We start from the raw sequence: 26,141 nt of genomic DNA on the forward strand, positions 1-26,141 counted from the left end.
AGCCGGTGTTCAAATCGCGCTCCACCGCGCGGCTCCACTGATATCAGTACGTAATAACAGTATGTGGTTTGTCCGCTTGAAAAAGGGCCCCCAGCGCTGTGGCGGGGTGGTGGGTTATTCCAACACACTTTTTTTGCTCGTTGATGGGCAGAGCTATTATTATTTGGAATCTTTTGATTAATCTTCTGATTCATTCTATCTATTCCTTGCCCATACCTGAACCTTTAAGACTGTATACGAAACACAGTGGCCCCCGTTTTGATTGTCCGGTTCATATACGTAGGAGTAACTCCCAGAAAACTCTATGTTGATATGTAAGTGGATAGTTTGTATGTATGTGTAAAAGTACATGGAGAGAGACAAATGACAACATATGATCAAGGAAGATATACTCCGTATAACTGCCCAATGTGCACAGGACACATTCCCCTGTTGTCTCACGCCATCCAGGTCACCTTTTAGCTGATGGTCTCACAGCAATAAAGAAAGAAAATAAAATACAGTGAAAATAACACAATAGATTATTGTTGCCAGAGATATATGTAAACAGGGTTAACTATTCGAAACGGCACAGGGTCTTCCGCCGAGCCTAAAAGGGGTTTTTTGTTTCTTGAACGAATGACTTGAGAGAGCACAGGGGAAAAGAAAAAAAAAAGGAGAGAACGAATGATCAGCCCCAATCGCCGCACCAACCCTCCTTCTATATTTACTGCGCCCAGAATGACCGAGATCGGAAAACGAAAAAGAAAAAACACCAAAGCGAGCGGATGCAGGGCGATAATATGGGGCTAAAAGGGAAAAAAGAATGTACGGAAAAGCTAACGAGTTTTAAGGAATGTACACAGAAAGCAGGTGGGATGAACAGATAATCAGATAGATAGGAAAATTGTGGCGGCTTGGCTCAAAACGACAGTCTGGTAGCGATAAAGCAAAAAAAACAAGAGCGAAAAGAATGTTCTCGCGGCTCGCGCGGAATGGGGAGGACCTGAGAGTGTCTTGGGCTATCTCTGGAATAAAATAGAAATAAAATGGGGAGGGTATGTTCGGGTGTAAAAAGTACAAATAGATGATTAGAAGATAAATATGTAATATAAAATAGGCCCGCGGAAGTCTAAGTCAGTGGGAGCGCGGCCATGGGGGGTATAGAAATGAAGAAGTAAATAGGATATTATGCTTTGGGGGATTGGAAAATAAATGGACCAAATATATGAGAGACCACCGTGGAAAACAGTCAAATGCAGAACAAATGGAAGACGTGCAAGCCCAAATATGACAAAGCTTTACCACCCAAACAGGGAGAGAGAAGGACCAGTCTATGAAAGCGCGAATTTTTCCCCGGACGCCCAACGATGTTGTTGCAGGTGTTTGTTCGAGACAAGGAGAAAGGTGAGAAAGGTGGTCGGAACAGAACTCAATGTCGCAGAGGGGAAGTTGAGAAGAAGAATCTGCCATGGTGGTCGGCTAGGAAAGATGGTCTCCATATCGACAAGGGAGCAATTGAATTTATCTGTACAAGTTGCTAGTAGCAAAGAGGTCAGCAGCAGTGGCCTTTGCCCACTCAGCCTCATCGTATGGCGGTGTGGGCCACTGTCTCTGACTCTCCATACTAGGTTTATTCATCCCCAACGGCTTGAGAGGGGTGATGTCGGAAATAAATGCCGGCACATCTCGCTTTGCGGTTGGGGACGGTGTTGGGTATGGGTTGCGGCGGTGATTTTCAACGCCAAGTTTTGGCTGGTTAGTGAGGTCGTTGAACACATTGTCCCGAGCTACCTCATCCATTGTGATCGAGCCACGTCCCAGGCGCTGTGCAGCACTGTTTGTCGAGTGTAGAACCTCTTGGAGCAGTTCGTCCTCTTCTTCCGGAGTCTCGTAACGTGGGACAGACCGAGTAGAATTTTGCAAGGCTCGACGAGTACGATTAGAGAGAGTCGAGACACCACTAGCGATAGAGCCATGTTCTGAAACACGAAGAGCCTGGGCATGTGGTACTGATTGGCGTTTTGGTGTATTGCTCGTTGTTCCAGCGGCATGAACAGGGACATTTGGAGGAGATGAATTGTCCAGGCTGTACCGCACGTTCTGCAGTGCTCTGTCCAGATCCAGGAACCCATTGGATTTCGATTCGGAGACGTTAGTGGAATCAAGAACCATGGATGAACGGTTAGACCAAGGAACGCAACCTGCGTTGGCTTCCACGTCATCACCAGGGATGGGTACTTGGTTTCGACCCGATAGTCTGCGTGCCCGTTTTCTGAGGTGGGAGAAAAAGCTCTCCTTCATGGCACTCGGGGACGTTAAAGTGGATCCTCCATTGAGAGACTTCTCGCTGTCGTGCCGATGGATATCTGCGTAGTGATTTCCATTCGAATTGACAGACAACTGACGACCAATCTTTTTCGCCTTGCCTTCTTTTGAAGGCGAACCATTAGCAATTGAGGAGTTTGCTTGGGCATGGACAGCGTTTGACAAGGGAGAAACAGGTCTGATTGAAGGCAGAATGGGCATAGGAGCTCCATTTGTCCAGGTGGCGCGTTTATTCAACGCGGCTTTAGTCTTGGTTGATGGAGAATCAGCCGCGTTGATGGAGGATTGTTTGCTGGAGTCCATTTCTAAGAGAGGAGCAGGGCTGTCAGATCTGCCAATCAGCGAGCGACGGAACCAAGACGCCTTAGACGATAATCCGGGAGAATCGCCATTGCTTTGAGTCTTGAAGCTCTTGTCTGATTGCTTACGGCCCAGTAATCGAGCAGTAGAAGATCTTGGACGCAAGGGATCAACAGCGTCGGCAAAATATTCATGGTTCAAGGCCTGAGTTGAAGTTGGCCTGCATTTTGGATCCCACATTAAACACCAGGTGACAAACTGGCTGAGGGCAGCCGGCCACTCTGGTGGTTGTAAAATGCTCTCCAAGGAGTGGGGAGCCATCTAAACACGCCAATGTTAGACGCGTTTTCGTTCACAACAAGCTCGACAGAACGCGACAACTTACCTTTGGGAACGAAAATCCCAATTTCTGGGCCAAACGAATGCCTTCCTTCCACTCTCCACCACCAACCCTGGCGCCAGATTTGCTGTACCAGTTTCCTGGGCTGCCCATAATCTCACATACACGCCAGACCTGATCCACTTCGTTGGCACCGGGGAATAGCGGTTTCAACGTCGCGATTTCAACGGCCATCGCGCCGATCGCCCACATATCCACAGGAGCGGAGTATTCTCCTGCACGAAGTAAGACTTCGGGTGCACGATACCATCGGGTAGACACATAAGTAGTGTACGGGGACTTGGAGTGCGTTTCCCTCGCCAAGCCAAAGTCGGCAATCTTGACCGTGTAGGTAGGTGGGGTAGACGGCGGAGTTGCATAGCGACTCAGAACGGACTCGAACGGTGCAGCACCCGACACCAAAATGTTCTCTGGCTTGATGTCCCGATGGAAGAAGTTGTGGGCGTGGATGTGGTCGAGACCCGACAAAATCTGAAACAAAATGCTCTTGACGCTTCTCCCATCCAGGTACTTGTGATCCCGCGCTTTCATCAACTGGTAGAGATTTCCATCCATATACTCCATGCATATGTGTAGCTTCTTGCTGAGCGGGTCGAGGAAGATGTCGAGGGCGGGCACGAGGTGCGGATGGTGGGGGAGGGTCCGTAGGAAGATCACCTCTCGCAGGTCAAGACAGGCAGAGAAGGTGTCGAAGGTCTTTTTCATTGTTTTAATCGCAACCTGCACACCCCGCAAAAGTCAGTTCTGCGGTTGTCTAGACTTCAGGGGTAGCGAGTTTGCTTCAAACTCTCGACTCACCATCGAACCGCGCCTCGCCACGGTGGCCCCTGCGGTGCGCACTCGAGCCACGACGACGCTGCCAAAGCTGCCGTCGCCCACCTGCCGGATCACTTCGAATCTGTCTTCCAGCGAAGCCATATTAGGGGATCGATAGGACTGATCGTAGCTGATTGTCATGTTGGATGTTTTCTGCCTGCAGATAACAGATGTAGAGAGAGATAAACGAGGGTCGAAAAACACTGAACGAGCGGACGCGGGAGCGTAAGTACACGGCTACAGCGGCGAAGCGCGAGCGAGCGAGAGGGAGCGACTGGTAAAGGAGTGGAAGAGGGCAATACCTCCAACAAGCAAGCAAGCAAGCAATGCAACGAACAACGACACGACCCGGAACGCTATGGAGCAGAAAGACGAGGAAATTTTGGCAAATATCAGGGAGGATAAAAAAGCACGCTATACTGTCATCTTCGGGGACAAGGCTGCGGCTGGCGAGTCCGATCCCACGGTGGCACTTTGCGTGATAAAGGAATCGGGCGGGCTGGGCATGGACGGGGCAGGGAGAGATTAGGAGAGCGGGCGACTGGGGGGGTGGGAGGTGGGTGGGGAGAGGCAATCGTCGAGCACGACTGCGCAAAGAGTGTATGCGGTGAGCAGCGAGAGCAGAGACGTCAAGCGATTGAGGCGCGGAGGGAGGGAAAGGGGGGAGGACGAGAGGAAGGATGAGATGGGAAGAAACGAGCGAGCGAGAGGGAGTGGGTGGGCAGGGACAAAAAAGGCGAGGCGGGCGGGAGAAACGAGGAGCGGCAGCGCTAACCCAGACGAGACGAGTAGCAGCGCAGGCCAGCAGCAGCAGCAGTAGTGGTTTAGACGAGCAGCAACGCGGAGGGCAGCACAGCAACACCGCCCGCAGTCAGCAGCGCAGCGCCAGTTGAACGGGAACGCGGATCCGAAGCGTGGGAGCCACTAAGGAGAGAAAGGAGATTGAGCGTCGGCTTGGCGGGTGCTCCTGGAAACGTGATGGACCAGGAAGCGCAGACTCAATTTCGCAAGGTTTGGGCGTGGCTTTTTTGTCGTGCGGCGGTCCGCGGCGTGGAGCCTGTGGTGGCTCTGAGGATGAGCGTGCCGCCATATATAGTGCGCCGGCCGGCTACGCTGCGCTGCGCTGCGCTGCGCTGTGCTGCACATCCATCGATGACTGCCAGCCTGCCAGCCTGCCTTCCTCTGTCTCCCTCTGCGGCCTGTTTCTTTGACGCTGCGCCCGTCGTAAATACCGTACCGCCTCGAGGGCATTACGGCTTATGTCATGCGGAGTGGGGAGGGGGGCCGCAGGGGGCTCCACCGCCGTCGCCCGGCGGTACGATACACGGCTGTACCGTACTAGCGCACCGGACACCGCCCATACCATACCCTTTTAATTTCGGCTGGTCCCTCGCCGACACTACCGTCAGAAATAGCCCGCGCGTGCTGCCCCTGACGGCGCCGGCCTGCGTGTACCGTACCCGTACCGTATGGATGCCCGCTGCCTTGCTGGGCCCCCGCGCGCGCGATGTTGCTGCTGCTGCTGCCCGCCTGCCTGCGATAGGGCCGGCACCGTCGAGGGGGTGGTCTGCTGCCCCGCGCCGCCGAGCGCGTTGCCGGGCAGCCACCGCCCCTGCCTGGTCACCGTCTCCACCGTGTTGCTGGAGTGTGATGGGCGACGACAACAACAACATGATCAGGCATGCCTGCAGCAACAGCAAAACAACGCCCGCGTCACCGCGTGTCCAGATTGGCCCGCCGCCGACCCTGCCCGGCTAAACCTGCCGCGGCGTCGCCCGGATGGGGGTTTTCCCTCCCCGGAACCTTGCGTGACCGTACACGCCGCCCTGGCCGCCCCCGCGGGCCCGTATTATTGGTATTGGGCGTTCGCGCTAGCCCGGTCTGGAGCGCCAGCGCGCGCGCGCGCGCCGGAGCCCAGCGGAACGCGGTGGGCGGGGCCCGCACGTCGCGCGCCGCTCAAAGAAACAACAGCTGCCCGCTTTGTTTCTTCGCCTGCGCCCCAACAACGGGCGGGCATCCTGGGCCCTACAGCACTGCTCCGTACCAAGCACATATAAGAAAAGAAAACCGTTGCCCGTGGCCCAGCATGCGTTGCCCACCGCCTGGCATCACACTACTTGAAACCGCCCGCCAGGAGTCTCCGAGGTGTCTCACAATAATTCTCCTTGCCTGGACGACCAGATTACCCAGCAGGGGACGCAACTGCTCCCCTGAGAAGGGACGCCCGTAAATACGCCTTTTGATCCAGATACGACCTCGGTGGGCTCACTCCCCTGGCCGGTCATCAAAATCTGACCCATCATTCAATACGCTCCAATCTCCTGGGACCACCCGCTATCGCTACTATTGTTGTTGTAGGCCGTGTCTTTCGTACCGGCATATACGCTGCGCTTGTACTCCGTACGCAGTACGGAGTATGGAGTTATGATTCTTGTCGTTATTATTGTACGGAGCATGTACTCCGTAGTTAGTTACCGTAGATTGGCACTAATAGAACGCCCTGGCAATCGTCCCAGTCTGCCGGCAACGGCCCAAAGCCCGCCGATGGGCGCACATCAGCGCTAATATCAGGAGCTGAGCGGAGAAACATATCCCACACGAACAAGCGGGATCATCACCACCGTGCACCGCTCGTTCCCCGTCCCGCCCTATGTACTAACTCCGTCCGTGAGACACATGATATGAGGGGGGGAAGGAAACAGGAGCACAAGATCAACCGGGTTCGAGAACCGCCGCAGAAGATCACTACTGGTTGATCTAGGCTGCGTTGGTTCCCCCAGACCTCATTCGTCACGTCACTTGTTTCTATCCAAACCAGGAAGTCCCTCGAACTGTGATCCCGTTGATGGCCGTGGTCGAATCTCCAAACCGGCCAGCACTACCGTTGTGTGGCTTCAGCTGGTGAACCCAAGCCGCAAAAAATAGCAATGTGGCAAACACGGAGCCGCACCCGCTTTGCATCGAGACTGCATGTTCTCCCCCTCTTTCGTCTTCTTCTGTGTCCCTTTGTTTGGGGGCGGAAAAATGGTTTTGCTTGCTTGTTGATTTACTTTCCCACTTTTTGTCACCTACTGGATTGGGGCAACCGCTTAGAAATCTGGAGGCGGGACGAACCGTCTGGCGGACCAACCGCAGCATAGATCACAATTCCAGGCACCTTTTGGCGTCCCGTTTGCGCCGCATTCAGCAATCTCACTTCGTGGACTGCCCAAAACGCTGAAAAGAAGCTTTGGTCATTCTAGGAAGGTAAAACTTTAAACAGTCAAAAGAAAAAAAAAGGAACACTGCCCGCTAGGGTGCGTGCTTTTTGTAAAACGGGGGGCCAGCGACTGCTTGATTTCTTTGATGCCTGTGCAGTGTCTCCTTTCATGTATGGTTCGGAGGCCGGGAGATGCGGGGAGCCGTGAAGGAAATGTATGCACCGAACACTCTCCGGGCTTCTGATATAGATCTGCTCCAGTCATGGTGATATCAGCCAGGTCCACACGGAAGCTGGTAGCCGGGGGTGAGCTTGAAGAAAGAGCAATACCTTTCACCTCTGCAGGGCCAGTACGTTGTTGCTGTTGCTGTTGCTGCTGCAGCTGCCCCTCTGCGATGCAAGGTCAATTCCGGAGGCCTTGCCTAGGAAGCGGCTTCCTTTCATTTCAAGAGCTGCACTGGTCTATCTTCAGTGGGAGGTTGCCTGACATGATAACACGTCTGCATACAACCGTGCAACAGATGTTTGCTGAAACATGTGCCGCACCGTTGCCTTCGCGGCATTGCTCAATAGAGCAGGAACATGCCGGGGCTGTTGCTTCAACACACATCTGCATCTATTTCTCTTCACTTTCTTTTTTTCTTTCATCATTATCCCACTCTTGATACTCTCTGAGCCACCATGCCACCGCGCGTGGGTTTCGATTTCGAGGCGTACCAGGCAGCGTAGGCCACTGATATTTCCTTGGAAGCAACCGAAACATCGACTAACTGTGGTACAGGCTGAAAAAAGTCGAGCTCCCAGATAAGTGAGTTACATCCCGACAGCACCCGTTCCCCTATCCCCTCTTTTCAGCAGTCTTAACCTTTTACAGAGTCAAATGCAAGGTCTGCAAGAAGATTCGCCCCCAGCAGGCATTCTCGAAACGTCAGCTGGAGGAGTTTCGTAAAGTGATCGCCAAACATGGGGCCGGAGTTCTTTCTGCACACGCCGCCTGCCGCAGCTGCACCGGCCAACAGGTCGTTGAACTCACCTGCTATGTCTGTGACAAAACCAAGACTCTAGAATATTTTAGCAAGAATCAGCGGCGTGATCCTGACAGTGCGGTAGGCTCACTGGCCAACAGTTTGTGTTCGAGCTATGGCCATCTCTGACGCGTGGTAGAGGTGCACCAACTGTGTCCAGGGTCATTTGGATTCTGAACCGATTATGGAAGACACCAAGTTATTGCTTGATGATGACAACGTTATAGAAGCACTTGCTGATATGGTAACTATATCTATCGTTCTCAAGTTGTCGCCTCCACACAACCGAGTACCTAACCCAAATGAATCCAGGGCGATGCCCTCGCGGCCAATTCATTCCGTGCTCTCACGGTCGGAACTGACGACAATACTCCCGCTGCATCAAAATATGGAGTCACGTCTGACCGCACAGCCATGCTATCTTATAAAACCTCTGCCAAAGGCAAGGGAAGAGATGATGGCCAGGATGAAAATGAAGGCCTGTTGGATGGTGGTGTCTGGCTTGAACAGGGACCAGTTATCGACAGTAGATTGCGTCCAGGTCTCCCATTTCCAACAATTGATGCCAACGGAAAGGCACATTTCTGCACCATCTCAACCCCTTCTGAAGGAGCTACAGCTGCACCGAGTGGTTGGGATTTGTGGAAGAATAGTGGCGAGCCGTCGACGCGTACTCGCACCCCCAGTCAGGCACAGGATGTGTATTCCGACAAAAACGCAAAATTTGCTAAAGTTAATGTGAGTTTAAGCCTATCTACTCCCTTTTTGAATTTTTCTTGTGCAGTAATAAGTAGTACGGAAATGGACTGAACAGCGCGTACTCCGTAGGGCTTTCGCCTTCCCAAGGAACTAGCTCCCAGTTTGTGTTTGCCAGAACCAACCGGTAGGACGGTCGAGTCTGACTCCGAAGACTCCGAAGAAGATGTCGAGAACTGGATTTGAATCGAGCATGGAAAAACTTGCTAAGAGGATTCATACGGAGCACATACAAGTTGATACGCTCCTTGTACTCGACATACAAACAGGGGGTAAAGGGCATGGGTTTTTTTTTCTTACTAGCGCTGGTATAAGATTATTCGGAGAAAATTCGCCGTACTCCGTGCATACAGGAGAAACGAATTTGATAATCATGAAACACCAAGCCCGATCCTATCGTACATACTCTTGTCTCAAGCAGATACTAATTTATCGGCCACTTCTTTGTCTATCCGGGGGGCAGAGCGCTGGAAGAAATTTTATATGAACAAACTGTAGCCGAATATACTTGTGGGGAAGGCAGATGCAACCAGGAAATTTGGAAGCCTAATAATGTCCCTCCCGTCAGCCGTAACTTTAACGCAAGGCCTTCCTCAATCCAACACTCTGTAAATAGCCAGGGGAAAGGGCATGCTTGCTCCCACCACTGCTGGGAACCCTGGTGAGCTCATCAGCCGGCTTTCACTCAACCACATGTTATCGGCCCTGGATTGGCCGACCGTCCTCCCTCGAAGATCCATTGTTGACTCCTGTAGGCAGTTATTACATCATTATCCCGCCTCGTAGGCCGATCATCTCTCACCCGTCGGCCTTCCAACGGCCCTCATTTCGCGGCCCACTCGCGCGCTGCCGTAAACAGCCAGCAGGATGCAGCAGTGGCAACTCGAAGACCGCGTTGCCTCGATCGCTGTCGGACATGACTCCATGTAGTCACGGTGAGCAATTCTCCGCCCGGGAACGTCATTGTGGTAGAAGCACATACAGGACTAGCTCTAGATTACGAAGCAACACCCGTTCTGCGACGTTTCATGCGAGGGGGTGCGGGAGTATCTTTGTGCCAGGTTTTGGGTCCATCACGGCTGGCAAGCTCAGGGCTGGTCCGCAAGTGGAGGCCACGGACCGGTTCCAGGGACAGAGTAAGGTGGCTGGCGTGCGGTTGTTGTGTGTAGTTTAGCTGCTCGTATACTCCGAAGTTAGCAGCTAGTAGCGACGCCGCAGCAGCTCGGTCGCGCAGTGTGGCGGTCGCGGCACCTGATCTGGGCAGATTCCAGCCTGATTGACCCCACCTCTCAGAGCCGCGCTGACCTCGCGGCCTCACCTCCGCTTCACCGCAACACCTCCTCCTCGTCCACCACCGCCATCCATCTGCTGCCCGTGCCTCTTCGTCCATCCACGGCTTACATCTAGACCGCTGGCGTTCCAACCAGCCAGTTCTGCATCCTGCCTCCTGTCGCCATGGCTTACGAGGGTTTTCGCTCCTCTCAGCCCTATGACAAGGGCGGCTTCACCACCCCCAACACCTATGCCAGCCCACAGCCCTTTCGCGCCTCTGGGCCGCCTCCCTTCCCCGACAGCTGCAGTGCCACGTCAGATGGCAGCCGTTTCCCACCCCAGCACCCGTCTCCAAGTCCACAATGCCAACCGCCGCCACCTGCCCCCATCCCTCCTCCACCCACCACTGATCTCGCCGACCCGTTGACCGATCCAATGCGGTTCTATCAGAACCAGCACACCCCCCAAAGGGACCCGCCTCCGTTCCAGCAGAAGATTGATGTGCCCCCCGAAGTCATCGCGCAGATTACCGCCAGCGTGGTGCAGCAGCTACAGGGCCTGAACTTCGCTGGCAATTCTGCCGCCCCTGCCCCAAACCATCCTGCCCACAATACCAGCTTGGCACCGTTCACTCCGTCCGTTTCAGAGTTCTCTCACCCGTCCACCACTCAAGTCTACACGCCGCCTTCGCCGTTTAGAGGACCGGAAGGCTCGTTTCAGTCCCCCCAGTTCTCAAATGTGCAATTCGCCCAGATTCCACACAATTTTGCCCAGGCCCCTCCAGTGGAACATGATGACGACGAGTCTCAGTCCCCTTTCGACAGACCAGGTACCAACCGGCCTAAGCCGTCGCGTCTTTCTACACAAGACGAAACTCCTGTCGAGAAGACCTGGGGACAGCTGTTTGATAGAGATGGCGTGCCCACTTCGCGATTTGGGCAGCTCGTGCGCGGGGTTGCCATGCACTTGGTATTTCGCCTTGACTGAAGTATATGCATATGTGCGGAAGCTTACAGTCGATAGATTCAATCGTATGCTCCTGGCAACACCTTAGTTGTTACACCCCAGAAAATGCAGAAATACTATGAAGACACCAAATCACCAGGTGGTCCGTATGCATGGAATGGTATGCATCATGTTTCTTCTGATACTTCCAAAGCTAAACTTTATCCTAGATGTATTTGACGATAGAACATCCTCAATCTCTCGTCTTTATAGAGAAGTTCAAGCCGAACATCATTTGATTCAAGACCGCACCGATGAAAGGCCCGATATTCCGGGCCTCACACCTGGCGGATTCGAACGCTGGATGAGACTTATGGTCGTCGCTTATCCAGACCAAGAATGCGAGCGACTTCAGAGGACCTTGCTTGAGATGCCGATAAGTAATCCTGATGATCCTAAGGAACGATTTCCCAAAGATCTTCCTAGACGTTTATTCCCAAAATTCCCCGATCATAATGCAAGAGGACATATGGACCATTGCATTCTCACCCATTGCCGTGTCAGCCCTTCAAGATATGTCATGAGAGACGATGCACAATATGACATTCCTCGTCATCGTCGTGGCTCTCCTCCACTTGGCGCCCCGTTACCAAGCTCTGATCCACGGTTGAGTTCTCCCTTTGAAATAGAAGAAGACGAAGTCGAGGATGATGTTGCCCCGGCTCAACCTATTGAACGAGAAAGGAAGCCATATTCTGTACAAATCCCAAATCAGAAATTAAACACGAACGCTCCCATTGAGCAGGTCAAGCAACGGGAGGGTGCACGTGGCGGCCGTCAAAGTCCTATCATGAGGTCCAAACATGATTCAAAGGACTTTAGTGGATCTGAGTATCCCTTTGTGAAGACACCCACCTCAGCTAGGCCCCGCGAGGATACTACACCCCGATATCGCGATCAGCCACGGGAGAAAGAGACCAAACCAGAACGTGTCCCTGAATTTGGAAGGGAAAAGCATAGCAACCAGCAAGCATACGTAAACTGGGAAGACGAGGAAGATTATTACCGACCACCAAGCCCCGTTGCAGCAAAGGCTGGTCGACGTAGCCCAGCTTATGATGAATCGGCTGACTGGCCCTTTCGTTAATGAGAGAGAATGTCCGCAAAAGGAAGAACATGGCACAAGGGATATGTGGGTGAAGTAAGCCAATAAAACGCAGGGCGTTGAGGCAGTGATACCCGAACCTGATGGATATATAGTGTTCGCTGAACGATGTTATGAAAAAAAGCCTATGCGGCAATTGTTATTTGTATTTTTTTTTTGTTTTTTTTTTTTTTTTTTGGTTTAGTTCTCATGACAATAACGATGATATTGATGTTTGTCTCTAATTTTTGGTTATGAACGGCCTTAACAACGAGATGCGACTTTTTCATGATGGATTTGATTTGTGCCTTGAAGCTTGGAAATAGTTTTGGCTACCACAATACCATGCTGCCGTTTTATATTTCATTTATATTCTATCAAAATGATGTTCCATCTCATGCAAGAGGTAATGGAACAGGTAAATCACCGGTCCTTCGTTCTACGACTCAACGACCGGGCCTCCTCCAGACACCTCTTCGCATACTTCGCCCTTTCGTATCTCTTCTCATAGCTCCTCTCAATCCTCTTCCGATCCCTCTCCTCTTTTTCAGCCCGCAATTGCTCCCGTTTCTCCAGCACCTCTCTCTTGCACCTCTTCCACTTTTCCCGCCTCACTTCCTCCACGCGCAACGCCTCCTTCTCCTCAGCCGTCAGCATCCACGGTACAGACAGCACTTGCACAAAAAACCGATTCTTCTGGTCCCAGAAGTGCATTTCTTCGTTGGTGTTGCGCAGGAGGGTGTAGCGCTCGAGATGGAGCTGGAGGGCGCCACGGAAGCGGGTGATGGTGCCTTGGAGTTTGGAGGTGACGCCGGGGAAGAGGGAGGAGATGTCGATAGGGGCCTTGGTGGCAGCTCTAAGATGGGTAGCGGGGGTGGTGGTGGTGGTGGGTGCCTCTGCTGTTGCTGTTGTAGGTATGAAGGGGTTCTGGGGAGCCGCTTTGGAGCAGACGATTTCTATGGTGTAGCCAGTGCTATCGTCGAGAACTAGGATGGTGCGCAAGGTCTGCTCATCGCGCGAAACGATTATGCCTGCGAGGCAGATGAATTCAATGGGGTGGTTGTTGTAGAAATAAGTCCGATGCCCTGCCCAACCGGGATACAGTTAGCTGGTAAATGGCAAAGACGCTTCTTATATATATAAGATCTCCAGTTATCGCCATAAAAAGAAAAGGCTTAGAATAGTTCTCATACGGACCTTGGAACTCCCGCGGCTGCTTCAAGCAGCGGACATCGTCAATACCTAGTTTCACCCAGGTGGAATGCGTGGGCGCAGCTTTATGGCAGTATGAAGGGTAGTAATCGCCCGTGGGGCATGCACTTTTAGCTGCCATAGACGCGACATTGTAGCTTGCGCGCATGTATCTACATCGTTGTTCTTATGCTAGCCTTGAGATGCCGTGATGATGATGTTTTGGTGAGGCACCATGTTTGTTCCATTTGCACTCCGCTGCTGCCTAACTACTGTCGGCTTCAGCCCGCCTGGAGCCACGGGCGATTAGGCATCCCCCGCTTCGTATTTGGGGGCCACTTCAGGGCTCAGATAGCCTTCTTTGTTTGCACAAGTTGTAAGCAATTGTACCCGCAGCCCCCAACTGCCCCTCAGGCACGGTGCAGTGCCGACGTAATGTAATTGCGGCTGTGAGAATAATATTGAGTACGCTACAGAGTACTGTCTGCTATCAACTACTCAATACTTTGTGTTAGGCTTATTTAGCGGGTTTCCCTTTCACTTCCTTTGCCTTCGGCGGCCTTGGTACTGGGTTTGGATTTCCTCTCCACTCCAGCTTGCGAGGTGTCATAAACTGCTTTAGGATATCGTCGGTGACCTCTTTTCTCCGTTCTTGGAAATCTTTCACGTATCCTTGTAATAATGTGATGGCAAGCTTCTTCAGTTCTCCTGTCAGCAGCTCACCTTTCCTGTAGCTTTCTTCTATATTTTTGAGTTTCTCGTCATCGTCTTCGAAATAGGAGAGATCTATTGCAAATTGAGCGGGGCTAGCTATGCTGTTGGCGTTCAACGGTAAAACTTACATTGGAAAGATACATCAACGTCTGGGTTGCCCCCGAGTAGTCGATGTTCCTCTATAGTGTCCCTTCCTCCGCTAAAAGCATGTCTATTGATTTTGTTCTAAAATTTAAATTAGAAGACCCTGCGACGCTTCGAACGGGTAAAACTTGCCTTGATTTGATTTGGCGTATCGGTCATAAAAATTGCAGAACTAGAGGCTATAAGCAAGACTGATTCAGCCATAGCGAATTGAATGGACGTACTTTGGATCACTTGCACTCATTTTACCACCAGCACCTTGGAGTGCTGTAAGGAATTTGGAATGTATTAGTGCTGGCTTGGGCGATGGATATCGCATGCGGTGGGCATTGTCTCGCACAAGTCGGAAATATGGATCTTGATCAATGGCCATAGGAACAAGACACGGGATTTTTGCTATTTCTTTTGTCCGATCTGCTGGTGGGTTGTCGGACCAGATTTCTGGATATGATGTGGCGAAGGATGCTACACTGGAAAGGGTTTTAGCTAGCGGGATTATCCGATTGATAGAATGTTGGCTTACCACTGCACAGCCGGAAACAAAATTCGTCCAATGTTAGTGCTATAGGGAGTTAGTAGATAACAGGCAAATAAAAAGGGAGCTTCATACCTCTCGTTGAATCCAAAGGCTCCCCGCACTTGGTTGAAGGTAACAAGCTTCGAAAACTCCCACACGTTCATCAACATGTGGCCTTTGATATAATCCAAATCGCTATAAATAAACGTCTTTTTCAGGTCAAAGCCACAAGCAATAATATCCCTTGCATTTTGTAATCCGAATTTATATGTCTCCTCAAATGTCAGGTTATCCTTGAAGAGAGCTTTTTCATCATCTTTGTTCCCCCTGTTAATTTAGAAAGTAGCTCTCGGAGAGATGGGGCGCTTACCCGTAAGCATAATAACTATCGCATACATTAGTGAGATCCATTAAAGCACTATGTCAAAAGAGAGCCATAATATACCTAATGGAACATCAAATACATCCTGCAACCACTTTGTAAAAGAGAATGGGATTGTATGGCCGAGATGCAGCGCATCGCTAGATGGACCTCTTCCCGTATACATAAAAAATGGCTCGCCATGCTCATACTTATCAAGTATCTTGTCGAAGTCTCGATGTGAGAAAAACAGTCCTCGTCTTAACCAGCGGTGCGGCTTATGGCCCGTAAGTCGTTCAAAACGCTCGAGAAGCTCATTGTCTATAAGCTTTGTTGCCCATTTCCTACTCCCATTAACAATTGGCCTCTCTATCTACGGCAGGGCTGAGACGAACTGTGAAATTGCGACATAGTCGAAGGCAAGGACGTTTCCCTGCTCATCGTGTGCGGCTTGTACGCCCCACGGGTTGATTTCTTGCTCGGTAGCGCCGTGCTTTTCTGCGTCACGAATAGGGAGTGTCGTCTCGGACACAGGATCGGCCATGATAAAGCAACGTATTGGCCTAGCAGACCCTTAGGGCACGGTAAGCAGTAATAATTACAAGCAGATACGGCCAGATATATCTTGATGAGGGGCATTTGATAGGGCGCGGAGGGGTCTGACTCACTCGGAATATCAATAATCCTACAGCTATACGGGGTAACTATATCGTATAAGCAATGGCCGTCCAAGATTCAGGGGATATTTTGCGAATCAGGTATTCAGTACTAGAACAGTGTATAATATTATGCGCCAGTCATTATTCGGTTTCTTTAAATATAAGTCAGCTTCAGAATGTAGAAGAGCTACGATTCCTCGCAGTTTAAAGCTCTGATATTACACATTACAAGCGAGAATCTATATCAACTATCAGATCAACAGGCATCGTCTCGAGCACTCTACAAGTCTAATATATTTAAAGCATTGTCAAATGATCTCGAAGAAGTATAGATGGACTCACACGCCAACCAAATGCCAGTAATATGTATGCCATGACGTTGCATGTAGCTTTGGCGCATGTCCGCTTATTTTTCATACCATATTCCGTTAATTATCTTCCCCTGCCCTACCTTCATCTTGTCAATTTGCTCCGAGCTGCAAGTATCCGGCGCTTTGCGTAAATAGCAAGTCGGTTTCGCCTGTGGGGGAAGAGAATTGGTTGTGGTGGAATTTGCATCGCCCTGGGTTCGGAACCGGGAAGGGTTAGGAATCACACTTCCTGTCGACGGATTCTTCCCCTGTATGATGCGATCAAACAATTTGAACATAGTCTCCGGCTGATAGTACGGAATAAAGTGACCTGCGTCGTAGATACGCGCGAAGAGTAGATTCCCAAACTGTCGAACAACACCACCCGTATAGTTATTGTTCACGGCTATGGGAGCATAACCCGCGGCGTTGAAGTTAGAGAGGTAGGACAAGGGAGACTTCGACCTTGCGGCAATGGCAAAAGATGCTGCCTGGCCTCCGAACCAATTGCAGATGAAGTCCTGGTCGCCGTATATGAGCGCAATACGTACGCCCTTATCAAGCAGCAAGGCAAGGTCGGAAAGATAGTCACCTCGAACATGATCACCGGCCTGAATGAAAGCGTTTAACACTGTGTTGCTAGACTCTGTAAAATTTAACGGCGAGCCAACTGCCTGCTGAACCTCCGGGGTATTAAGATACTCGATATATGTTGAAGGAGGAAGCGGATTGAATACGCTTTGAGCTATATCGAAGGAGCTTCGTCCTATTTTGGGGTATATTTGAACCACATCGGTATTGCATGTAACTGTCGCTTGGAAACAAGCTGCGTTGACCCTGTCCACATTGCCCAAGTTATCAGGGTCAAGGGATCGAACGGATGCTCTGCAAGCTTCCACCTGGTCCTTACAGCCACCGGGCTGATAAAACTTTTTGTGGAATGCTGTCACATCGTTAGATGACAGGGCTCGTAGTCCATATGTATTATTATATGCAAAGATTGGGTAGTATGGGTTCTGAACTAAGTCGTCGATGCACCCTTGCATTATCCCCAAAGTTTTGGTTTTGATCTCCACCGACTTCCACCTAGGGATCTCGCCTTTCCGTCGTCTCTCATTCTGCTTTTGGAAATGAGACACAATCGCAGGTCCATATTTTCCCCCGTAGCTTTCTGTAAATAGATTGATATCTGCGGATTCAGAATTAAATTTCAGGCTTGGAAACGTAGTCAAAAACACCTGGAGCATGTGCCAAATGGCTTTCGCTGCGGTCGCAGATGTATTCACGGTGGTAGCCCCATCATTTGAGCTGAAGACTCCTTTGCGGAAGGTTTCAGGAGACTGGCCCGTAGGAGGGGCTGTGGGCGGGTAGGTATATGTTGAAGTTAAGAAATCCAACGATCCTTCACGAGAAGCATCATATGAGAAGCCAGATTGCACCGGCTGGTCGATATAGAGCATGCTGGAGCTTCGATCCCAGCCCCATTCCCGGTGGACGGTGCGAAGCCTGCTCCCAGGCCGGTCTATAACTTCACAAGGGCCAGTTTCCTGGAATAACCCTTGCATACTACTAATTCCCGGCCCTCCATTTAGATATACGGTTAGGGGTGCAGACCTGACGTTGTCTCTAGCTTCGACGAACCAGAAGAATGTGTTGATAGTATTGTTCTGCTGCACTGGATGCAGTGTGAAAGGCGGGAGAGAGACATAGCCGGAGTATTGATGTTGAGTGGGAGATCCAGTCGAACAAATCCCAGCAGGCAGTCTTTTGTATGAAAGAGTGACGCCCTGGTGGATGGGCGACTGGATCACGGTTTGCTCACCAGACGCGAGTGTTGCTTCAACAGAAAGACATAAGGTGAAGAGAATAGCGAAGACCACGCTGACAGCGTAGATCCATGGTGTCTTGAGCCAGATAGCACTGTTAACTTCCTATGCACGTATCAGGGGACCCAGCGGCTTACCTTCATTTTATATCCCCCCTCTCGCAATGCTCAACACACAGAATGCCAAAAGCGGATATCAATTACTTTTGGCCGCAGGTTCTTCCTTGCTATTCGCAGGGCTGGAAAAAAAAATCAACGCAGATCCGTGAGGGGCAGCGCAAAGCATATAAAGCTGCCAGCGACACGCTCAACTGCGTCTCCAAGCCATCCTAACTGCAAACAGTGCTCAATAAACCGATAGCGTCCTCTGTCAATAGAAGAAAGGAACCAGACGCCGCAGCAGCCACGTCGTGGGAGCGCAGGCTCGGTGACTAACGAGTTAACTACTGTATGGAGGGAAGGATTGATCAGACGTCTCCGATCGCTGTGGCCCTCTCCGCGCGCGCGCGCGCCGGCAGCTCCTCCGTTTCTTTGAACAATCTGATTGACGGGCATTCGCAAAAGCAGCCACGAGCAAGCAGAGCACATCATGTCTCTCGCCGACCTGCCACCGGCTGCCCGACGACCCAATCACGGCTGCTCGAAACATGTTGGGATGCACGGCGGGCGTGCGTCGCATTTTTGTGTCGATCGAGGGAGCGAATGGAGACGCGCCATTGCTGGCTTGCCGAACAGGGGCGCGTCCCCGGCCGGTGAGAGTCCCCGGAATCGCTGCAGCTGGGAGTGGCTTCATTCGGGAGTAGATTCTGTGCTAATGTTCGTGAATTTCCACGCCATCGACGGCAGGCGTTGTTCTGGAAAGCCGTGGTGGGCTTGATCAGGCGCGCTGGATCCGACTTCCGTCCGGCACGCCAGGGCTTTTCCGCTAGTTTGAAGCCATTGCTCTATCCAGTGAGGCGGCGACATGCATGACAAAGGCACACACGCTAGGCATACAGTACACGAGGGTCACACGCGTGGCGAGTGAAGGAAAAGCCGGTGAAGATAAGAGTGCCAGAAGCAAGTGGGAGCACGCATGGCTGATGGCCCATTGGATACGGATAACTACCTACAGCCGAAGACGCCACAGAGCCAAAAGACGCCGTCGTCGTGATTCACAAACGCCCATAAGGGGGTCCATATGCGCCTTGCGCCCGTTCTCATCGTCCGCGATTATCCATACTTCATAACAGCGCTCACAAACAATGCCAGTGGTAATAAGAGTAGAGGTGAAAGGAGAGAAAAAAAGATTAAGAAGCAAGAAAAGTAAATATGCAACCCGAATCACCTAGTTAGTTAACATCTGGGGAATAGAGCAGAGTCATCAGTCTCAGCACCCTAAGAGTATTATGTCGGGGAGACATTTTTCGCACGCCAGAACCCCTGAACGCCAAAGATTAATCAATTTTCGCAAAAGCAAGTTTTCTCGGAGTGGTTAGATTGTTTGTCAGTCGAACACGCGTGTTCTTCAGCTTTGAGTGCTTGCGTAATTTCTTACGAGCAACCATCACCGGCACGGAGGACTTGGTCACTATGTAGTTGGAGAACGAGCCAAGTAGGACGCTGTAACAGAACAAAAAGTTAACAAAATACTTCCTACACTCGTGGGTGGCACAGGCATGATACTTACCCTTTGAGAGCGCTTCGTCCTCGAGAGCCTAGTACTACCAGTGTGGGCTCAAGAGTGTCGATCTGTAATACCAGTAAGTATTGGTTAGATCTGGTCCAAGCAGTACAGAGAAAGAGCTGAAGTCTACTTACAGCTTCCGTAATCAGATGCTTGGGGCTCTTGCAATGGATTATTTCGATTGCAACTCGAACCTGCAGCCTCGTCTTGCGTAGTAACCTCACAACTGTTTGAGATAGTAATTCTATAGCACGGAGTCTCTCTGCCTCGATTTTCGTTGTCGCGCGCGAATCAATGGAGCCGCTCTTGCTATCCGACATCAGATGAACGGCAGACCCTTGCGGCGACGGGTGGGCAGATGCCCGGTTGGAATCTCCTAGCGTTTTTTCCGTCTGCGCACCTACGGTCGTCGTAATGTCCAGCATCGCTTTTGCCCCGTCGTTGATATTCACCGAACTGATGCTGTCCGTATCTCCAGAAGATTTGCCAGAGCTCGACTCTTCTTCGACTGCGTAGACAGCGTACATTGTGTCTCCATCGCGGAGGATAGTGCCGATGGTCCATTCAAGCGCGTAGGTTGACTCTTCACTTAGATCGGTTGCAACCAGATACTTCCGTAGCCGCCGATGGCCATGGTCTCCCTCTTCTTGGGTTCTGTTGAAATCGCCACGGATTATCGTGCGAATCACCCTGTTAGGCACCGTCTGGTCCACAGCGGACATGTAAATGCTAAGATTCTGCGCCTTTTTGATATCTGAAAACTCAGCCTCGTCTTCAGAGCCGACTGGAGTATTGCTGGTAGATGCGGTCAGATCAAAGCTAGTATTCGGATGAATGCCAGTCTTTCTGTTGTTCATCAGTTTCTCCGCAGTTGCTTTCGCCGTGCGAGGCCCGACAGGATCGAGTAAGGACTTGACTTTGTAAGTAGAGGATATTTTTGCACCTAAAACAGATCAGCATATAGATATAAAAGTAAGGGAATTTCTCAGCGTACGTTCTTCTTCCGCAGCAGCGAGCAGGCTCTGAACTTTCTTGGTTTCTCCTTTGGTGCTGCCAGCTCCATCTATATCTGCAATTTTTTTTCTAATCCGTCTTCGTCCGCGATGGATTTCTGACTTCCACGAATCTTCTCCCGAGCTAGTATCTTCAACGTCGTCACTTGTACCATCCTCGCTGAAACCGCCCTCTGGCGTATCAGAGTAATAATCTTTCTGAAGCCTAGCGTCTCCATCAGCTGCTCCATCAACGCCATCACCCTGTTTATGTGGTGAATTTCCAGGGTAATTAGCCAACAGTCCGCCAGATCTCATAATCGCAGCATTCGATAGCCGCCTGTAAGCATGGTCCATATTTATCACTTTCCCAGAATCAGTCACAAATTTCCCTGGAGTACTCATTAGATTCATGGAGTTGGAGTTCAACCCCGGTGACTGTGAGCGCGCAGGTCGTGAACAAGGGGATTTGGATCTTCCGGGAATGGGCTGGTGTCTTCCGATCTGCCTGCCTCTTGGGAAACCCGGAAGTAGTCCGATATCTCCACCAGACATCACAGAGGCCATTGAATTCGTATGGAGCGCGGTGTTATGATGGCTCAGCTTTCCACCTTGGGTCACTCGCTTGGGCAAGGCGCTGGGAATGCTGGGCAGCATCTCGAACTGGTAGTCCTGCTGGGGATCCACGCCCTGGCGGCGTTTCACCTCGGGAAGGCCCTTGGACGAGGAATCGGAGGCGCGACGGAGGCCGTCGGGCGGCGGCTCGTGGGCGGGCGCGGAGTCCGTGGTGGGCGAGGAGGTCGCGCTCTGGGTCAAGCGCAGCGGCGAGGGCGCAATGGGCTCGAGCATGCTGCGCACGCCGGCGCTGGACTTGGCCGTCGCGCGGGAGGGCGGCTGGGTTACACCTGCGCCCAGGCCGGCGACGGAGCCATGGCGCTGCGGTGCTGGTTCGGGAGCGATGTCCAGCATGCTACGGACAGGCGGCGCGGGGCTCACATGGCGGGCGGGGCGCTGCGAGGGCGGGCTCTGCGTCTTGCCCTCCAGGATGTCCAGGATTTCGCGCCGTTCTTCGTCCAGCGCCGCCTCCAGCGACATCTGCGGCGGTTGTGCCATCGTGTCGCCGGCGGAGAGGGGCGGAGCGGGCGAGAGACGGTGGCGGGGACGAGGTTATATACCGACGAGTTTTGACGGCAGCGTGGTGGCAACGGGGGCGGAGTGCGTGGGCGAGACGGCGCAGGCAACCTCTCTCTGGCTCGCTCGCTCTCTCTTTCAGCTGTTCCAGGCCAGAAGCCTTTGATGTACCGCCAGACTAACTATCGACGGGGCGGTTGGCTTCTGGGCCGGCACGCGGGCGTAGGACAGGCACGGCAGGGTCTGGGGGCAGCGCGGCGCGGCAGCCAGCAGGGCGATCAGCGTCTGACAAAGGGCATAGGCGTCGCAAACAGTGACTCACTGGGATTGTCCGGTCAGCTCGCACACAGGCACGGCATGCGAGGTGGTGGTGAGCTCGCAGGCCAGTCGTGTGATGGCAAGCGAGCGGGAGCCGCTGGATGGGATTGCTCAGCCGGGGTGGGAGCCTGAGCGCCAGACACGCCAGAGCAAGCAGGGCCGGGCAGCAGCAGTAGCAGCAGTAGCAGCGACAACGCGGGCAGCAGCGGTGAGTGGCAGGCGAGAGCAGCAGGGTCGGCCGTGGGAGTGCGAGAGGGAGTGGTGGTGCAGGCAGATATCACGTCGGCGATCGAAAACGCTCAGCGAGGAGGGGATGTGGCTGAAGCACCCGCGCACGCCTAGGGGCTCGGCGAGAACCAGACGACTCGCCGGCCAAGGCAGGCCAAGCAGCGGCATCGAGGGATGGGAGAAGGCTTGATGGGCCATCGCCGGCCGCCTGTGAGGCCGTGGCAGGCCAGGCGACGACACCGCCGCGATGGCGCTGGCGCGCTCGAATCAGCGTCGCGGGCGTCGTGGTTAACTACGGACGGGCCCAGCATGCGCGAGGCGGCCGGGGACGGACTGACTGACTGACTGGCTACGCTACGCTACGCACATGCGGACTGCATGCTGGCTACGGGGAATACGGCGAATCGAGAGCGGCTGCTCGCAAGGGCTGCATTGCCTGCTGCAGAGCCCGGGAGCATCCCCTGCAGCCCATTCCACCAATGCGCCGGCCATATCAAACCATGAGTCCGCCAGAATCACATACAAGAAACGATCCGCCTGCACGCCCAGCATCCCTCGTCAACCGGCTTTTTGCTTCTTTTTCGTCGCTGTCCGCGCCCGATTCGCCCGGAACGCCTCCTCGGGCGGCTCGTTCGCGTCCGCCGCCGCCCTCTTCTGGCCCTTCCCCCCTCGCGACGCGCCCCCGTATTTCGCCTCGAGGTTGGCCAGGAAGGTGGCGCCCCGGCTCTTCTGGCGCTGCTGGATCAGCGCTTGCAGCGCGCTGTCATCATCCTCGTCCGCGTTGCCCTGGTTCGTCCGCTTCGTGTCCTGCTTGCCAAATAGTTTGTCTTCCACCCCCAGCTCTTTTGCCAGCTCCTTCGCCTCTTCTGCCTCCTGTTTTGCTGCTTTGACTCTTCGGTTGCGCCGGGCTGCGGACTCCTCCGAGAACTTGGGCCAATCTTGGACTTCGCCGTCGCGAATCGCCTGCTTGATAATCTTGCGAAACCGCTTGTCGTCCTCAAGCACGTTGCTGAGCATCACCTCTTCATACACCCGATCTAAGTCCCCCTCAAAATTCTCGTAGGCTTCAAGTAAATCCTCCCTTTCCTCTTGCGACCCTTGGTACTCAGTTTTCAGCTTCTCAATGACCGCTCCATCGACCATGCTAGAAAGCTGTTCGCGGAAGAAATCCACCCAGCTGAAGTCGTCATCCTCGAGGTCTAAGGACTCTGACGTGTTGCCGGTAGTGTCGTATCGTTTTCGTCGACGTTCATCAGAAAGAATAGCGTATGCGAATGCAATCTCCTGAAACTTCTTGTGCGCTTCATCTTTCGAGTCTGGGCCCGCCTTGTCTAACAGTAACTAGTGTGAGAGAGAGAGTAAAGCTGAGTATGGAGGGCAGGCACATACCTGGATGGTGTTTCAGGGCCTGCTTTCTGTACGCGGACTTGACCTGATCTGCTGTTGCTTTCTCATCAATCCCTAAGACTTCGTATGGGTTGATGGCCGATGGAGGGTCGGCAACAAGGTCGTCCTCCCCAGCAGGCATTTTGCTCATTGTTGACACTAGCTTTGTATTCTTGAAGAGTACGAAGAGAAAATATTTACTGTATCTCCAGCCTAGCAAGCCCAATATCAGCTGTTTGATTCCTCGCGGCTGGTTCAATTAAGTCGACGCGCCTGGACGCGACGCCGGCCCGGATCATCTTAGGCCCGGTGCCCTTCTCTTCTTACGTCATTCTACGTTCTTCAACTTCAACTTCATAACATGCAGAGACTGGAGGCGAGACGGAGTACTTCTGGCCCATAAACACTGGCATATCTAGTAATTGTTTCCTATTGCTGCCTCAATGGTCCACCCTGAAGCCCAGCCCATCAGCCAACTCCCCACCCACCTACACTACCTATCACAATGCGTCGCCCTCGCCGCATACTCCCCTCCCAAGCCAACTAATTTCCGCGTTGGCGCCATACTTCTTCTCAGGCGTTATTCTTCAGCAGACACAGATACGCCCGATCAACTGACCAGATCTGAAGATAAAGTTCTTTCCACCGGCTACACGCTCGAACTTCCCGGCAACACCCACGCCGAGCAATGTTGTCTGTCCAAATACGCTTCTCGCCACGACATCTCGGAGGACAATATCGGTGAAGCACTGCAGCAGGAGCGCGGGAATGACTCCAATGCGAAAATCGTTATGTATGTCACCATGGAGCCGTGTGGTCATAGGCTATCGGGCAACAAGCCGTGCGCTGTGAGAATCGTTGAGACACGAAAAGACGGCCTTGCGGGCATCGACAGGATCTATTTTGGAGTTAAGGAGCCAGGGACGTTTGTCGGAGAGTCTCAGGGCTGTAAAATGCTAGATGCGGCGGGCGTTGGGTGGGAGCTTGTAGAGGGGATGGAAGAGCAGATCCTGGAAGTTGCAAAAGCAGGCCACGAACCAAGAGAAGAAGAGACGAATGTGGATGATATTTCTCCTGAAGAAAGGAAACGACAAGAAGAACTTCCGAGAAACCCCAAGAAGAGAATGATGGAAGTCTAAACAGATATGTATTAATGGGATGAAAAGAAGCGATGCGCCTATCAAACATTTCCGTTGCGGAGGTAGCCGTGATTCCCTGCAATGGCGTAAGAGCATCATAAAGCTCAGTGCCACACCAGTATTGTCAATCCCAACAACACTAAAGAAGACTTGCAATGCGATCTCGATCCGTGTGAAGACCATCCATTCATATTGTTACAAGTGGGATAGTAGCCGGGCTCACAATTTACGCTGTTTCTGGGCGTCTGACATGGCGGTGTTGGCACCGGTGTCGAGGGCCCAGGAAACGGTGGCCTCTTCTCGTCTTTATTGTATTGCCCGCAATCTTGACCGGCTGGACAACATCGCGGCACACCGTTTTTATCATAATAACAGGTAGATGGAGTCGGGCAGTAATACCCAACGAAGGCCGGATTATTGCAAGTCGAATCTCTTATCAACAGTCGTTCCGAGTTAGGGCTACGGCCGTCAACCGGAGGCTGAGAATCAAGCAGACTCTGTGATGAAGATCGGGCAGACAGAACTTGGAGGAGGAAACAGACCCATACGGAATATGAAGCCATGGTTCAGATGCTCCACGAAGATACAAGAAAAGAGGCGGAAGAAAATACAAAAAGGGTGTTAACGGGGCAATTGAGCCATTGATAATATACCCCTCTCGTTACATCGATATACTTCTATTCTGGTAGCAAACAAACAGCATGTTGACTGCTGTCCAACAACAAATAAGCAAGTTGCTCGCGCATTTTTGTACGGGGAGTCAATATCTCGGGGTGAGAGCAAACATAATACTCTGCTCGCCCATGCTTGCCTTTTGCCATTATTCTTTTGCGGTAGGCTTAATTGATATCAATACTGTCCAAATTTTAGGCAGTCATTTCTCCTGCAAAAAGAAAATCAAGCGTCGAATATTTTTGATAGGCACCATGCGCAAGTTCTATTCATGGCCCTTAAACATTTTTCCCGAATTCATGTTCACGTGTATCTTTTCTGTCGTTCAAATCATGCAAGACCTGGTAACGGATTTCCTCGCATCTCGGCTCGTCGCTCTCATGCAGGTCTCAATGGCAGGCAGTAGCCAAAGATGCCTCACCCGGCTAACCTGTCACAATACTGGTCCACACTACTCCGTAACGCTGCTTCCTCGTATCCGGGTCTATTATTATTGGCAATGCCACGACAACGCCGTGCCGGCCCAACGTATTCGTAAAGCTGTGGGAAGGATTTGACGCTGGAAAACGTGTAGAGTTCACAGAGTTCAGCCCTATCCTGAGCCCGGGGGGAGGCCAAGGGCAGTGCCTAGTTAGCGCATTAGCCACAATCCCTCGAGAGAAAAAAAACCCACCCGCCGTCCAA

At 52.2% G+C, this 26,141-nt stretch overlaps 9 protein-coding genes across 9 annotated transcripts; 3 read left to right on the forward strand and 6 right to left on the reverse strand.

Moving 5' to 3' along the window:
- Window positions 1-1,503: 1,503 nt before the first annotated feature.
- On the reverse strand, window positions 1,504-3,964 carry IME2 (Serine/threonine protein kinase; the record flags this gene model as incomplete). The annotated part of the gene is made up of 3 exons (XM_049251955.1): window positions 1,504-2,928; window positions 2,993-3,727; window positions 3,806-3,964. 3 exons carry the CDS (start codon window positions 3,962-3,964, stop codon window positions 1,504-1,506), a joined length of 2,319 nt encoding a protein of 772 aa, XP_049109273.1.
- Window positions 3,965-8,461: 4,497 nt separating this feature from the next.
- Window positions 8,462-8,989, forward strand: LOZ57_002901 (uncharacterized protein; the record flags this gene model as incomplete). Its single annotated transcript, XM_049251956.1, has 2 exons — window positions 8,462-8,785; window positions 8,876-8,989. 2 exons carry the CDS (start codon window positions 8,462-8,464, stop codon window positions 8,987-8,989), a joined length of 438 nt encoding a protein of 145 aa, XP_049109274.1.
- Window positions 8,990-10,258: 1,269 nt separating this feature from the next.
- Window positions 10,259-12,167, forward strand: LOZ57_002902 (uncharacterized protein; the record flags this gene model as incomplete). Its single annotated transcript, XM_049251957.1, has 3 exons — window positions 10,259-11,044; window positions 11,099-11,201; window positions 11,251-12,167. 3 exons carry the CDS (start codon window positions 10,259-10,261, stop codon window positions 12,165-12,167), a joined length of 1,806 nt encoding a protein of 601 aa, XP_049109275.1.
- A 420-nt stretch (window positions 12,168-12,587) lies between these two features.
- Window positions 12,588-13,497, reverse strand: LOZ57_002903 (uncharacterized protein; the record flags this gene model as incomplete). The annotated part of the gene is made up of 2 exons (XM_049251958.1): window positions 12,588-13,249; window positions 13,362-13,497. The coding sequence occupies 2 exons, from the start codon at window positions 13,495-13,497 to the stop codon at window positions 12,588-12,590; spliced, it is 798 nt and encodes a 265-aa protein (XP_049109276.1).
- Window positions 13,498-13,872: 375 nt separating this feature from the next.
- On the reverse strand, window positions 13,873-15,635 carry WRS1 (tryptophan--tRNA ligase; the record flags this gene model as incomplete). The annotated part of the gene is made up of 9 exons (XM_049251959.1): window positions 13,873-14,141; window positions 14,198-14,294; window positions 14,346-14,385; window positions 14,438-14,683; window positions 14,737-14,775; window positions 14,824-15,046; window positions 15,101-15,115; window positions 15,176-15,435; window positions 15,487-15,635. 9 exons carry the CDS (start codon window positions 15,633-15,635, stop codon window positions 13,873-13,875), a joined length of 1,338 nt encoding a protein of 445 aa, XP_049109277.1.
- Window positions 15,636-16,156: 521 nt separating this feature from the next.
- LOZ57_002905 (uncharacterized protein) lies at window positions 16,157-18,069 on the reverse strand (the record flags this gene model as incomplete). Its single annotated transcript, XM_049251960.1, has 2 exons — window positions 16,157-18,031; window positions 18,064-18,069. 2 exons carry the CDS (start codon window positions 18,067-18,069, stop codon window positions 16,157-16,159), a joined length of 1,881 nt encoding a protein of 626 aa, XP_049109278.1.
- Window positions 18,070-19,361: 1,292 nt separating this feature from the next.
- LOZ57_002906 (uncharacterized protein) lies at window positions 19,362-21,696 on the reverse strand (the record flags this gene model as incomplete). Its single annotated transcript, XM_049251961.1, has 4 exons — window positions 19,362-19,527; window positions 19,595-19,656; window positions 19,726-20,534; window positions 20,586-21,696. 4 exons carry the CDS (start codon window positions 21,694-21,696, stop codon window positions 19,362-19,364), a joined length of 2,148 nt encoding a protein of 715 aa, XP_049109279.1.
- A 1,122-nt stretch (window positions 21,697-22,818) lies between these two features.
- LOZ57_002907 (uncharacterized protein) lies at window positions 22,819-23,797 on the reverse strand (the record flags this gene model as incomplete). Its single annotated transcript, XM_049251962.1, has 2 exons — window positions 22,819-23,591; window positions 23,650-23,797. 2 exons carry the CDS (start codon window positions 23,795-23,797, stop codon window positions 22,819-22,821), a joined length of 921 nt encoding a protein of 306 aa, XP_049109280.1.
- Window positions 23,798-24,089: 292 nt separating this feature from the next.
- Window positions 24,090-24,785, forward strand: LOZ57_002908 (uncharacterized protein; the record flags this gene model as incomplete). The annotated part of the gene is made up of 1 exon (XM_049251963.1): window positions 24,090-24,785. The coding sequence occupies one exon, from the start codon at window positions 24,090-24,092 to the stop codon at window positions 24,783-24,785; it is 696 nt and encodes a 231-aa protein (XP_049109281.1).
- Window positions 24,786-26,141: the final 1,356 nt, after the last annotated feature.

The sequence above is a fragment of the Ophidiomyces ophidiicola genome, assembly GCF_022830035.1.
Source record: "Ophidiomyces ophidiicola strain CBS 122913 chromosome Unknown scaffold_8, whole genome shotgun sequence".
Taxonomy (NCBI): Eukaryota; Fungi; Ascomycota; class Eurotiomycetes; order Onygenales; family Onygenaceae; genus Ophidiomyces; species Ophidiomyces ophidiicola.